Source organism: Anser anser (genome assembly GCF_964211835.1).
Source record: "Anser anser genome assembly, chromosome: Z".
In the NCBI taxonomy this organism is placed as follows: Eukaryota; Metazoa; Chordata; class Aves; order Anseriformes; family Anatidae; genus Anser; species Anser anser.
In genome coordinates this window covers 44,614,202-44,630,294 of record NC_139723.1, presented here as the reverse complement: position 1 = coordinate 44,630,294, position 16,093 = coordinate 44,614,202, and the positions used below count along the sequence as shown (strand labels likewise).

General features: G+C 37.6%; 1 protein-coding gene across 7 annotated transcripts in view; it reads right to left on the bottom strand.

The window, feature by feature from the left end:
- The window catches only part of FRMD3 (FERM domain containing 3), a 157,432-nt gene that overhangs the window by 41,256 nt on the left and 100,083 nt on the right, over nt 1-16,093 (bottom strand). For all 7 annotated transcript variants that reach the window (XM_083816908.1, XM_083816914.1, XM_083816911.1 and 4 more), the window contains 2 exons: nt 8,253-8,350; nt 6,930-7,053 (listed from right to left, as the gene is read on the bottom strand). In XM_083816908.1, the coding sequence (XP_083673034.1) occupies nt 6,930-7,053; nt 8,253-8,350 (222 nt within the window). The remainder of the gene's footprint in view (nt 1-6,929; nt 7,054-8,252; nt 8,351-16,093) is intronic.

Here is a 16,093-nt window from a genome sequence, read left to right as displayed (position 1 = left end):
GACTGAGTATCTCCAAAGTTTGTGTTTAGGTATTTTTATTTCAACTTCAACAACTGATTCAGTGACACAAAAACCTTTAAGCCTATTCAACATCACCAATTTATAGAGCAGATACAATCTTTATTTATTTATAATTAAATTAAAATCTATTCCCATGATACAGGGACATCTACTGAGATATGCTGCTAATAGCACTGTAGATGCATCCTGCTAGTTTCAGATATACCTAACCCCTAGAGCTTTCTCCCAGATAAATAAGTGGTGGGGAGGGAAGAGAAAGGCAGACGCTGATGAAGAAGTCTCTACATTAAGGGGGATTTCAGCTGATGAAGAAATCCCTACATTACGAAAATTCATATAGATGTGAATTCAGCAGTATCCTAAATACACAGGACCTGAAACAAAACCTCACCATGAAACCGACAAGAACTAGCTTGGTAAAGAAAATAACTATATTTGTTGATCGCAATTATGACTGCTAATTCCAGGGGGGGGAAAAAAAAAAAAAATACACACTCAAATACATACACACACACAAAAAAAAAAACATCAATGTTACAATAACAATAATAATAAAAAACTCAATTAAAGTAAATTATCCCTTCTACTGAATTCTTCTTGGAACTCTCATTAAAAGAAAAATCACATGTATTGATCTATCCTTTTAGTTTTTCATTGTAGCAAACAGGAGAGGAGGGAAGGAAAAGCCATCTGTTTAGTCTGTGAAGTTACATTCCTGTGTATTACTTCTGTAACTGCATCTTACATAAAAATCTTGCTCAGGTAAAGTTGCTGCATGACATAAAGCTGCTAGAAATGCTCTCTATGCCACTCAAAAGAGCCACCCCAAAAAGTAGCACCTCACCCCTATCATTTTCCACTAAGTGCATCCAGAATTACAGGTACTGCTTGGTTAATTTTAATTGTTTTTAAGCACACTGTGGTAAGAAAAAACAAATTGTTTCTGAAGAGCAAAGCTTTGAGGAATGCAGCACACACAACATTCTTCAGGGAAAGGACCAGGTGGTGAGGGAAACCTGTTATACACAACTTCTAATTGATACACACTATAGCCATCTCTCTAATTCAGTCAAATTACTGTTGCTAAGAAGGATTACGGAATGGAAGAATACAACAGGAAAATATAGCAGAACAGAAACAACTTTTTCCACCCATTAAAGCAAATACAACAGCATGTTAATACCAGATTGTTAAGTTAGAAAGAATTAGACAATTCTGAAGTTGCAGTGGTATGTGCCAACATACAGCCTGATGGATAATTAAAAATGCCTACTCCAGGAAACAAAAAATAAGCCAGCACAGACTATCAATTCTGAAATGAAGAGGACATTCAGCATAGCCCAGGGTTGTAATGTAGGTGTGAACTCCCCCAACACATCCTCCTCCTCCTCACCTCTGCAAAGTCCTTGGTATACTTTGCATAGATGAGAACTACAAAGACTTTGGCTCCTTAAGCCTGGAAGTCATCTGTTGGTGCTGTAGCCCAAATGCTGCTCTTTTGCAAACTCCTCCCTCTCCATGTAAATGGCAACAGATGCTAGGTCCCCAGCCAACTGGCTTCTGCCTCCTATGGCATGACTTGCAAGTTTTGGAGCATAATGTATGTCATTCTGATTGGATTCCCTTCCAGTGTATGAGGCCATTGGATACCAATGTGATTAGGGTGGTACAAGAAGCTAAAAGTAAAGTGTAGATGAGTGTGGTGCTAGCTCTAAGTGCATAAAAGCAGATAATATGTACTTTTAATTGTAAGAAACTCTTAAATGGTATACAAGATCCAGCTTATTCCAGACTTACTAAATGGGAATTCAGTTTTACCATTTTTTCATGAATTGAATCGCATGCAACAAGCTGCTTTAATCTTGGATCAAATGATATTAACAACCCCAAAGGGAAACACTTTCTAGAAACCCTTGCCAAGCCTTCCAAGATAGGCTTTCAGAATATACTCTGACAGTAACATTTGTAGTTGTGCTTGCCAGTGGCTCCACTGACAGCTCCCAGAAGAGCTGGAAAGCCACATCACCACAGATGGGTGGATTTTTCACTGGGAAATCCTGTACTCCTGCTGACACCAGAATGTGAGCATCCATGGTATCTGATGGTACGGTAAAGGGTATAAGGAGTCAGAGTGGTGGGGTCAAGTTAAAAAGGCTCAAGTCACCATTGCATAGCTACAGTGTAGATATTATATGCCTTTCAAATCAGATTTAAACAACACTTCTCTTTTAACTTGGATCGAAGACAAACTACTCTGGTTTTCAAGAAAATGCTACACTTTAGCTTAAAAGTTTAATTTTCTGTTCAGATAATTAATAACAGATCATGGCAGTGATTTCACACCCTCAGAGGAAACTTCCCCTTCTCCCGAAAGACTTTCTCCCACATTCAACTTTTGCAAAATCTGGAGTATTTGATATACACAACAGAGAGAACAGCCACTCAGCAGAACTCAATTCCCTTGAGCCTGTATCCATACCAGCTACCCAGAGCAACAATAAATAACTTTAATTTACCTATGAAATCAGCCTGAGAAACACCCATTTGAATTGGTCATGTAATTCCATAATTTAATGGGCAAAGTTAATGTTTACTTAGGGCTTTCGGATAAATTAATGACTGTTTACATAATACACTCATATAAACTACATGGTTTATATTTCATATCAGAAGTAGGAAAAAATGAATCTTCAGGTAGGATACAAAAAAAAATCTTTAGTTTCAACCACTGAGTACTTTCATTGCATATCTTCCAAATAAAAAGAGGGTGGGGGAAAAAAAAAAAAAGATCACCTGAGTGATCTTATACCAAAAAAAAATGAAAAAAAAAAAACAGTAATCTTAGTCATCCCTCTCCTTACACTTGATGAAATAACCTTTCACTTATCTTCCCTCTCCTCTATCAAGATTTCATGATTCTACCTAACCTCACTTGACAGATTATTTTTTGTGGTTTTGTTCCTTCCCCCACTCCCCCAAATCTATACAGTATTCTTCAATATACTTTTGTTAAACTGGTGACTAGAAATAAAAATAAGCTACATCTATATACAATGAGTACAGTAGAGTGCATTAAATATCTTTGATACTGCCAAAATGTTTGAGAACTGCACATGTGATTCCATATACTTTTCCTCAGAAGTTAAGCAAAAACTAAAAGTAATTTTTAACTGGGATTGTTTTCACTGATGTTATTTACAATGCGGCCTTATGAATACTTGCACTTGTCTAAATGAAAGGGATAAGGGACATGAAAATTAACAACCCAGGGAGGTATGTTATCATTCATTTCACTTGAAGAAGAAAGTATACCAGAATATACTCACAGAATATCTAGATTTTTATGGCCCAAATCTCTTCCAATCTGTTAGGAGTGACGGGTAAACAGAAATGCAAGTAGCTATGAGTTCAGTAGCTCTGCTCTATTATATTCATACCCAAACACATAACATTCAAATCAACTTTGAATTCATTTAAGAACAAGCCTCAAGTCATGTCAATTCCTAATGCATCCTCACACAATCTAAGGTGTTAAGTTGAAGGACCATTATTTCTCCTTCTCTCAGCAGTATGCCACGTTTCAAAAGAGGTCTTTATTGGAATGACAGAAAAATGAGAATATGAAATCACAGCAGGTGTGTTGCCCAACCACTGGTAATGTTCAATTAGGTTATTCCTGCACCTCTTCCTTTCACAATGAGGGAAGAATAACTGATCAAAATCCACAAGACAATTAATCACAGCACAATGAAGCTGTCATACGTTTGTCTGTCTGTCACATTTATAATTTTTGCAACCAGGTGCAAAGGAAGGTCATAGGAAAGGCTGCATTTTGCTAAAATCCAGTGATGTTTTCGCAGGCAAGCAGAATGAGAAATAGGAGCACCATGTCATACATCTGTTTCAACTAGTAAGAACAAGACTTCTGAATGACACAAAGTGAGTCACTAAGTCTGTCAAGAATACCCAATCGCTGCTTCCCAGACATTCCCCTCACTATTCTCATGTGTCTTTCAGAAGGCAAATTCTTCCATTATGCTGTAGAACTGAAGATGTCCCCAGTAAATAGTCTTTGAGGATGACAATGCTGAGATAGGATTCAGTCAAGAACTGTCCTCTTCCAAGCCATATGGCTTTGATTACACAGGAACCTGCTGCAAGGAACAGATGCTGTGATCTTTGCCTATTTACATATGTGAAGAAAATGAAGAAACAGATTCACCTGCAGTACTGATACTCAGAAGTAACTCTTCTGAAGTTAGCCAAAGGACAGTTAGACTAAAATGGCTCTCAGTCTCTTCTGCTCTCATATTAGCTAACATGTGACTCAAATGTCTTTTTTTAAAAAAGGCCTGGGAACCTTCTTCAGCATTTTAACAATACTCATTGAGCAGCAAAAATATTAATACTTATCAGAAAAATTCTACTTGCTGAATGCAGTGAAACACATGTGCTGATCAATAAGAAATAGAAGCTTGCAAGTTCAGTGGTTTTTCTAATCATCTTTTCCATTTAGATACTGGAATCTGATCATTTAGCACCGGACTTTTCTGTATATGGTTCATTATATGACAGGTATGTTCTATTCATTTGTACTCCTAGAACGGATATCCAAGGAATTAAATACCCGGAAAAAGGTAAAACTTTTATGTGACAACTGAATGTTTGATGTAAAAAAAGTAATAGGGTGATCAATTATGGGAAGACAGGGCTAAAGCAGCAAACTGCCAGGACCAGAAAGTAGTTATGCAGACAGCTCTCAAACTGTCTTTGTAGACAGACAAATATTTAAGGAACACTGTGTGCTGATGTAAGGAAAAAAAAATTAAAGGAGGGGGGAAGAAGGGAGAGGGAAGAAAACACTTCACGGGGACTCAAAAGAGATATGAACCACAAAGTCTAACATTAATAGTGCACAAATTGGTTGAAAACCTAGAACAGAGAATTAGCAACACAGACATGGAAATGTGATATAGGAGGAGAGAGCTGCTATAAATTAGAGCTCTGCCTCAGACACCTCCTGGGGCTCTGAAGGAATCAGCAGATTTGCAGGCAAAGAAAAGGGGCCTGATACAATCTGCTTGAAAATTCCATCACCAAGAATACTAAAAAAAGTTCAGAGGACATCCTCACCTGGTGATCAGGCAGTGGCGAGAGGAATGGAGGGCCAGGAATGGACATCAGCAGAATCCCAGAGGGGGCTGTGCAAAGGCTTATAAAATGCACTGTCACAGGATTAGGGATACTACACTAATCAGGCAAGTTGATTAAAAAATGAGCTTAAAAATACACCTGGTTGTTCAAAATAGAGAAGCTAGCTGGTTAAATTCACAATGGATTGGCAAAATTATGCACAAGGGACAAATACAACTGGAAAAATACCTCTACTCCCAGGGTTATTAAAAACAAAACAAAACAAACAACAAAAAAAAAACAGCTTCCTCTAACAAGCCTTCCTTACCCTCTCCTAACTTTAAATAAAGGACTAGTCTGTTCTTGCAAAACTGAATTGATCAAAATCTTTTCAATTTCACCATAGCTTAATTGATGAAAGATCTTGCTTTCTAAAGGTTGAATTTAGCCTTTGGAAAGCTGCAGCCACTGTATGGAACAGTACTTAAAGTAAGAGTTGGTTTTTGGGGTTTTTTTTGTGTTTTTTTTTTTTTTTTAAACAGTGTTTCTCTGGATCTGTAAAAAAGTTCAGCCTGGACCTCACTAAAAATATTATCCACAGTTTTACCACTTAAAACATTGTTTTACTGAAAGAAATATAAGCAAAACACAGAAATTTGGGGAAGAAAAAAGGGGGACATTAACACTAACACAGTTGCTGTCTATATAGTTGCATTTATGCTCGAACAACATATATAATAGACTTCTGAAAAGCCATGCTTTGTACTTTAGCTCCTCTGAAAAGGAATTTTCCATTTGTTTTTCTCAGAGATTTTGGTGACTCACAAGCCTATTTTTGTATAAGTAGTATTCACATAAGTAAGCAAAGCATTTGCATATTTAGCAATATGAAAATAATACATAGGTGTTTTAAGAAAGTGCAAAGAGCCTCATAATCTTTGAATTAAAAACAAAACAAAAAAACCCCTTCTACTTTATATAATAACTTGCTGCTTTTATTTTATTTTCTTCACATCCTATTCCTCTCCTGGTTCTCCGAGGACCATCCTCTACTAAGCAAAATGACTGGGGTATCAAAATTCTGTCTCTACTACTGTGCATGCTATTCGTTGACAATCCTGAAGGTGGTACAGTTGCACAAAGCACTGGTACTTCTCTTCTGAAACATGATATTCAGGGACACATTCAACTTTGAAAGCTGAAGAGCGATTAATCTATCTCTACCCATTCCTCTTTGTAACTTGATTGTAAGCTTAGGTTCAGAAAAAGAACGTGTATAGTTTTGATTTTCATCTCTCTTGTCTCCCAAAGGATTTATCTAAACACATTTCTGTACAATTCACCACTCTTAACAAACTGTGATATGACTTAATTACAGTTTCAGTATCTATCAAGAATTCTGTAATTGCATTACATACAGAAATTTCACAGCAAAAGTATTCTACATAACTGTGATCCCTAACTGAAAGATGTCGCTCCATTAATCAACTTCAGCAGCACTCATGAGATATTCACACTAACCAGATCTACATTTCAAACAAATACAGTCTAATTTACCAGCACACATGTAGGAATCAGCTGTGATTGATGAAGGTTAACAGGAAAAGAAAAAACACTAAGCTGAAACTGAATTTTCAAATACAGCATCTTAGACAACACATTGCTAGAGCACCAGTTATAATCAAAGGAACAAACCCTCCTAAGTTAATACACACTATGTAGAAACAGATAAAAGTAACCCCTAGCGGACTTTACTAAGCAGCATTCTTATTTACCTGCATTCATTTTTATGTATTTCAGCTATTTTCTTCTCAAGCTTTTGTGACTGCTTGGGAAAAATCTTGAAGTCACTGATGTAATTCTCTGGGTGTTCATCAGGATCGTAATCACCAAGCTCAGCTAAATAGATCCAAAATACAAAACAGAATGGAAAAAATCAATTGCAATGTTAGTTAATAAGAAAAAAAAATAGTAAAAAGTGTAATTCGGGGTCAGTAAGAATGCAGCAGCTCTGAAGAAATCTACTTTGAAGAACTGGTAGTTAACTGAAACTTCAATCTCTGAGTTTCAAGCAAATTTCATGTTTTATTAACTGCAGAAGTAACTAGCAATCTTAAAATATCTGCTTTGGCAAAAACACAGTCTATAAAGCAAACATAGGAAACCTTCCCCCTTTCACTACTCATCATTCTGGTACCAGGCAAAACTAAAATTATGTACTCCAGACTATCCTCTTTTCTACAGCAATTTATCCCCGCTGACACAGACTGGTTTAATTCAGTTCCAGCAAAGAAACACAGTCTGTACCATTATTTAAAGATGTCCCAGAGTATCTTATTCCTCTTCTACAAGATGATCCTTTAGATACTCAAATGAGGCATTTGGTGTCTTTTTTTTTTTTTTTTTTTTTAGATAAGCCTCTTTTAATACGGTCTAGACTTGATTTTGTTTTGGATAAGCAAACCTTATAATGCATTAAGAGCTTCATTCATGTGAAGGCAGGATAAAAAGGACTTGCACACATATGAAGTGCCTAATAGGACATCTAGCTATTTTCCTGAATGCAATCCAAGATACTTATCTCAATTTTGCCTTCAGGAAATGATGGAGAAAGAAGAAGAGAAAAAAGGTCTATATCCTCAAATTGTGTCTACCACTTTTGTGAGGGATTTCACCATCACAGAGGTTATCTTTACCACAAGAAATGTCACTGAACAGAACTTTTTACTGCTTAGTTCAATTGGAACTTATATTTACATTCAGGACAGTGAAAGAATAGAATTTTGTTTTCTTTTTAACTGGAATCTAACACTTATGCCACATTTTTTCACTTAAATGCTAAGACAACCAGTTGTGGAGGGTTTATTTGTTTGGTTTTTTGGGAGGCTTGTTTGTTTTAAGTTCCAGTTTGTTTTAAGCTGGCTAAATAGCCAAATTATTTAAAAATCTTAGAGTGCCTATCAATGTAGGGAAATAGTACTACTAAAAACAAAAAATTATTGTTAGTTATATCCCCACACCAGCTTTGCATTTCTCTTTACTCTGATCACTTCTAAGAGTTACGAATTATTTCTCGCAAACCTCCTCCTTTTACTTACCTTGGACAATACAGGCACCCAGGTAGGCAGCATCAGAAAAAGAACACAGCAAACGGCCATGGAATATGTCCCTTTTTATTTGTAGGTATAAGAGGTATCTGAAATATTATTAAAATAAAAATAAGAAAGGAAATTGTGGCATCTTTCCTTAACAGACTTAACTGAAACCATTTGTACACCTATTTTGAATCTTTCTTTTGCCACCTTAAATGGCAGGAAAAAGATAATGTGTAATCATAGGAAAAAAAAAAATCTTAGACGAGATTTTTCTCATGAAAAATGAAGCAATGGCAGCAGAAGTAACAAAAACCCACTATGAGATAGTATGGAGAGTATTTGATTAGAAACATACTGCTATTACAATGCTCATTAATAATGTGAAATAAATTATAGTAATTCTATTTTTCTTGAGCATACCCTCTCTCGTTAAAAACAGTTTTACACAAGAAGTAACCTTTCTCTATCACTGCAGACAAAATAGCATAGTGACCACTGTGGGAACAATTTATTTCTCTGCCTTTCTTTAATCCTAGATGAAATTTTGAGGCAGCAGAGACTCCCTGGGCCCAGCGGCACTGTGGGGCATCAGAGACCTGCCTGAGGGAGCTGCCAGCTCCCTTCCTCTCTGAGCTTTTCCTCACAGAGCACAACTGATAAGGAGACAAGAAACGGCTCATTCCTGCTGCCCTCTGCCTCCTGCCACAATAGCAAGGGGAGAGGAACAGCCAGGAGGCCATCACTTTCTCCTCTGCTTTCCATCCTGTAGAGCAGTGCCGCAGGCCTGGTCAGCAGACACGGCCTGGTGCGAGGCCCAGTCAGGCACCCACAGCTCCTTTCCCAGCCACCTCGCTGCATACAGCTGGGCCACGCAGCAGCCTTGCCCATCTGGGAAGAGACATCATTTGAGCATTGCTTTAGCCTGATAAAGTCAACTAACATGAGGGTTTTAGCAGATTCAGCAGCTTCAGTAAATCTTGCAACATGTTCCCTGATGCCGGGAGTCCTGTCCAACCTTGAGCTACAGCCAATAAAAATGTACTTTACCAATAACGCTGGTGTCAGACATATTTTGCCCAAGTTGCTTTGTTCTGTGTGTACCATAAATTCCTGTACCAGGTAGCTTATCTGAAGTATAAAGTGAGTTGCAGATTTGAGCAAGACTGGAAGTATTATCTGAAGGACAAGTGAAGTTTGCCTCCTTTCTTTAGACTGTTACTAAATGACACAGAAAAACTAGTTTGTACCACAAAGAAAAGCAACTTGTTCTTAGTGTGAAAGCATCCCTTCACTGAGCTGCAGTATTACAAACTCTTACAAGAATCTTGTTCTTCAAGGCCTTTTTTTTTTTTTTTTTTTGGCAATACCTGTGTTTTTTTCTTGAAATCAGCACCCAGTAACAGATCTTTATTTCACTCCCATAATTTAGTACTGCTACTGTGTGTGTAGTTCCCAGAAGAGAATTTACTTGCACTGGGATGAACTAAAGGCCGCAGTGGGAGGCAGTAAAAATTCCTTATCTGCAATGACACCATACCAAAGAAGGGCAACAAAACTGGTGAAGGGTCTAGAGAAAAAGTCTTATGAGCAGTGGCTGAGGGAGCTGGGTTTGTGTAGCTTGAGGCAAAGAAAGCTCAGGGAGACCTTCTTGTACTTTACAATCACCTTAAAAGAGGTTGTATCAAGGTGCTCTTCTCCAGAGCACCAAGTGATAAGACAAGGGGAAATGGCCTCAAATTGCACTAGAGGAGGTTTAGGTTGGATAATAAAAGAAATTTATTTCCTTAAAGAGTTGTTAGGCATTGGAATGGGCTGCCCAGGGAAGTGGTTGAGTCACCATCCCTGGAGGTCTTCAAGAAAAGTGTAGATTTAGAACTTCATAGCATGGTTTAGTGGTGGACATTAGTACTAGGTTAAAGGCTGGACTAAACAGTCTTAGAGGTCTTTTCCAACCTGAATGATTCTACTCTACTGAAAAAGTATATTCATACAGATACCACACAAAACTCAGACAAATGAACACTCCCCAGTCCTAAAACCTCTGCCAAGTTTTGCCAGGGTGAAAGATCAGGTTGCAGTTCTCTGAAGAATGACCATTAGGTTGAGGACATTTCGCCTTTTAAAAAATGATGAAAAAGCCACCTATGAAAGGGGCATCACAAGGTTTCACAGCACGTCTTGTTAGCCAAGTTGTAAGGTCAACAGTTCTCCAAAGATGCTGCACATTGATTGTTTCTGAGTTTGAAAACTACTATAAGGATATTTGAAAGTAAACAGGACTGTGGAGAAACATAGTAGCCCACTGCTTCCAACCTGATGTACAGATATCTGTCTGAGATGAGAGGCTGTGGCTGTATGGATGGGAGCAAGCACTATGAACTGTTACCATTCTACGCGTATATGGCTATTTATAAGAACAAAAAATAAGCTTTAAAATAAATTCAATCCTGTGCAATAGGGCTATTCACCAATACTGCCAAATCTGAGCCATTTATTACAGGCCATTATCTTCACAGCCCAGGGAGAATGGAAAACCTTTGGGAACTGACTCAAAGCACCTATTCAAGAATCAGACTCACTCTCTCTCTCTCTCTCTCTCTCTCTCTCCCTCCCCACCCCTCCCTTTAATGCAAAGCAATAAATCATAAGTTAGGTTCCTGAACTGAGATGGTAGGGATTCCCTCTCCCTCAAATAGAGGGTTATTTTATGACAAGTCCCAAAACACACATACATGAATTTTACAGAATTCAAAACCTGTTTCTTTAATACAGAGGGACAGCACTAAATACAAGAGTTTGTGATGGATCACTATGATATTACTGGCACTTAGAATCAAAAACAATAGCAGCACCAACAGAAACTCCACAGAATGACACCAAAAACAACATTTCTGTGCATTCCACTAAAATTCTATATAGATGAACATGGGTGTTTGGGTGGGAGTGTGCATACTTGTGACATTTCTAAGAAAATAGTTTGTTGCTGGCCAGGATCAAAGATCCTCAATATCCTTGTTCTACATCCAGAATAATCTCACTAATCTGAGCTAATCTTAAACAAAAAATGCTTCTTTTTTCTCCCCATATAAATCAAATAGGAATAAATACAGTTATTATACTGTTTTCTTGCTTAGGCCTGTCCACAATATTGAAGTACTAAAATTTACTCCCTGGAAGTGAGCTTCATTTCTATAAAAAGTAATCCTTACTATTTCGATCTAAATTCTCAACATATGCATTGTTGCCAGTTACATGGAACTAACAAAAAGGTATTATTATCCATCACTCCCAAATAAATCACTGGTTTTGTAAGCTGTTCAGAACAACAACTACAAAAAAATCAGAATTAAAAAGTTGCTGAAACTTTCCATTATGACTTTTTTTTTTCTCTGTAAGTTTAATATAACACCATTCTCCTTGTCTTGTTTTGTCTCACTGACAAACTAGGGAATATTTCCTATCTGTAAAAACTGTCAAAACAGAAGTATATATTCAACTTTTGCTGAGGTGTATGTCAACAGCAAATACATAAGAGTAAGCAGAGAACATACAACCAAACCAGGACATAAGACCTAACTTTACAGAAAATAACATCTGCCTCAGAGCTGATTTCTTCCAAATGATAGCCCTGAAATAATTCAGGTGAACTCAAGCCATCATGTAGGCCAGCTTCTGTCACAGAAGTGGGCCACAGATGTGATTCATTTTTCTTTAAAATGTATAATTCATAATGCTAGCTAGTCTGAGAAAGAAGCTCTATTTATTTTCTTCCCATAAATAAAATGGGGTTGGTTTTGCAAAGTTTTTGCAAAGTTGTTTTGGGGGTGGGATCTGTTGAATTGTTCACGTACCTTCTTATTACATTCATAATTCTTGAAATAAGAGTACTAAAATTTATTTTTTTTTCTGCCACTAAGTTTCTGTGCTACTGAGTTGCTGACTGAATTTGACCATTGAAATCCAGGTAGAGAAAACTAGGTTTGGCCTTTCTGATGTCTTTAAAATACTTGTTCAAACAGTTCTAAATTCTACTTTCAGAGAATTACTTCAATTCTAGAAAAAAAGCCATTTCTAAGACAGAAGGCATCAGTTAAGAGGGGAAAAGAGGCACAGAGCACGGTTCCCAGTGGAGCCTGGAGAAATTGTTGGCTGGGACACAAGGGAAACACTTGAACTTACAAGGAGGGCAGAAGAATACCCATGCAAACCAGAACTGGAGTTTAAATGCCTTTTTTTCAGAGATCACCCACACAGCAAGCTGCATGTGACACGGTTCATCTTCTTCAGGCAAAGCAACAAGGGCAGCTTGGAACAAATCCTAGACATTATGGAGTTCTCTCAAATGAGAGAGATGTATGTGCTTGGGACTGAACACTGAAGTTGTAAGCTTTGCAATAGGTTGTCTCCGCCTCAGACACTTCCTATAATCCTCCTAAAGTAATTTATGTCCTAGATCATCAAAGACCTACGAATGTGCACCTGACTGCTGACTTCAATAAGGTTTATGTACGTACTTAAAATTGCCTACACTTAACAGAAATAACCAACAGATTCAGATCTGTTTTACTGCTTTTCATGCCCTTCCACCACTGCTGTGTTTCTTCTAAGCCCTAGCACAACTTTATAGCCTGATTTACAGCCTTATCTAAATACTCAGGCTTACCAACAAGGCAGCAAACATATGCTTCTAGCATTTATGTTCACAGTTGTCTAACACTGAATAACCTCATTTCCATCTATCATCTGTTTACAATACAGATGACTCAACTCTAAGTTAGCCAAGTCCTTTCTACAGGTGGAGGGTCAGCAATATCAGTTCTTGTTTTCAGGCAGTATTTTTGACCCACAGAAACCATGTTTCTAATTGTTTAACTGCCTGTTTTCAGGCAGTATTTTTGACCCACAGAAACCATGTTTCTAATTGTTTAACTGCCTGTTTTTACCTATTTTAAATTGTTCAATGAGGAAAGAAATCTTTCCCATAATCAAAATCTGTGGTTTGTCCACACAGTGTTGGTTTTTTTTCTTGTGCTCAAGTCACTACACTCATTTTATTCCAGTTGCAGGCATTTCTCCCAGTGTTCCCACAATCTTTCCAGCCAACAGACACAGTTGTCTTAAGAGATCCAGCAATGTTTCAAAAAATTGTTATCTCAGCATGGTGTCTGGCTTTGACTGTACTGCTCTTTCCCATGCTACAGTGCATACTCAGGTGCAGAGTAGCAGAGTGCAAATGCCCATATTTACAGTATTCCTGGATCGGGTGGCCTCGTCTCCCAGAAGAATTTATGAGCCCTTTATGAACATTCTTCTGGACACTAATTTTACAGTTACAGATTCTACAGTTGACAGAATCAGTTACACTGCAGGAGCTCTAGTTTCCTGCCAAGGTCTATGAATCTAACCTAAGCACTAATTACTACATGCCAGTAACTAATACTACAACTAAGAGAACATCTGTTCTTTGCTTTATACTGCCATCTATATAGCAAGACTAATAGAAAAAATATATTCTTTAAAAAAGAAAAAAATTTACTTGTCTACTTACAAATATTTGTGAATTTTTTGTTATCTTATATATTAAAGAAAGTCATCACTCTACGTGCTATTGACAAAATGCAGAGTTGACAGATAGCTCTGGGAGTTACCACAAACAGGTCTCTGAAATCACCAACTTAGTGTGCAACTGCAGACCAAAAAAAAAAAAAAAAAACATAAAATGTTGAACTTCATTAGGGAAAACACTCAGAACGAGACAGAAGGGTGTTTTGTTGCTATTTAAAGCCTTGATGTAATCACATTTTAAATGCTATACCTAGACTCTAGCCCCTGCATCCTACAGGGGATACAGATGAGCTTGATAAAGAGAACAACTAAAATGAGCAAGAGGATAGAGCTTTCCTTGCAAGGAGAGACTTTCGTTGCAAGGAGAGACAGTGACCGAGGTGAAGTAAGACTGAGTCTTACAAAATCACAAAGGCAGTGGGAAAGGTGAATTAAGAACTGCTACTTGCCAAGTCCTGCAACACCAGAGCTGGGGAAAGTCAGTGCAATCAAGGGATTGCTTAAGGCAGTGAAAGTCCACTACCTGCTATGTAAGGTACTTTCTAAGTGCCACAGGAGGCTGTCAATTCAAAACAGTACTACTAAGTCCAAAAAAAGGAAGGATTAAACAAATTCATGAGTAACGGATCCAGAAAAAGAAATTTACTAAAATGAATAGGTAGGAATTAAATTGTTAAAATTCCTAATAGAACAATTCTAGAAGCTTGACTTTAGTGAATGCAGATGGGGGGAAGATCATCTATCTACTTTCTTGTTTTTCTGAAAAAATATGAAAGTTTTATTCACACTGCAGTGGCTTAAACCCCTCAAAACTTTTGTACAACACACACATTAATAAGTATGCCACAGTGATGTTAGTACAGCAGTCAGCCCTACAATTCACCTGATCAGTCATAAGCCAAATAAGAAGAATTAGAAGCTAGGGACATAGCCATCATGACTTCAAAACATGAACTTTTTTCAAACATGAGAAAAAACAATATATTTCTCTTACTAAGAAAAGGTCAAATGTATGATCCACCCACAAATATCAAAAAAACAAAACTAGTAGGATATACTTTGTTACCATATTTGGGTAACTGCATGTCTTTTGTACTAACAAGCATCTGTAGAAAGGACAAACACCTTTCTGTATGCTTTGTGGAAAGTTGTTTTAATGTTAAGAACTAAATTAAAAAAAAAAAAGTGTAGCAGCATCCCATAACCCCATACTGAACCTGTGCAATTCCTGGACGGTAAAAATCATCAGAAAAGTCTGAACCAGCAGTATTACTTATTAAAAAATAAATAAAGTTATTCCCTCAGAAAGAAATAGTCCATTTTCTGCCTGGGGTGGGCATGGGAACATCATGGGAACATGACTTGAATGACAGCTTTGCAGTAATCTCTAACTTTTCATTTCTGTGGTCAAAATGACAACTGCTACCTGGATCTAGCAATACATGGGCTTGTCCTGGCTGCAGAGCTGGTCAGCGTCTGCATTACTATGCATGGTCTTTCCTTGGGAATTGGAAAAAGTGTGAAACACTGCTGTACCAGTCAGCTGCTTAAAAGCATTGGCTATATGGGAAAAACGTTACTGCTACACGATAATTAATTAAATAATGAATAAAGAAGACAAAGAAATAGTAAGGGACAGGCGGCAGCGTTGTTTTGAAAAGTAGGTACATAAAAGCCTCAACACAGCACAGGAATAGTTTGTTCTCTGCAGGCTTCCAAAACAGAACTGCATCTTCTCAGCTCTCCTGCCTTCTCCACTGAGACACAAGAGGAACTACGAACCTCTCAGCTCTCCTTCATGCACAGGCACAAGCTTCACCAAAAAATCCTCCTTTTTTTTTTTTTTTTTAATTTATTTTTGCCACCTTGAATGCTAAATGCAAGCCTGCGAGTACTAAGTACTCTTATTAACAACGCTCACTGATCTTTAAGTCCTATGGTATTTTATCTGATTGTGAATCCAATACTATTAAAACTAAAAACTCACTTGACAACTGCTAATTACCTCTGTAAAGCCAAAACAGAGAAGTGGGCTTGCAGCAGCATCAGAATATCTACCACCACATGTCTTCAGAAGAGCTGACAAGGGCACCCAAGGAGGTAGAGGTATTCCTAAATTATATCTGGAATGGGGTTCAGCAGCACAGCTCTACCCAATATCAGCTCATCTTTGGAAGGATGAACTTACTGCAATACTAAATGGCTCGATACTGAAGCATTAGCAATCTAAAGGAAGACTACTGGCCCCAACTAGCTCCTCAATCTGGAGGAGAAAGCAC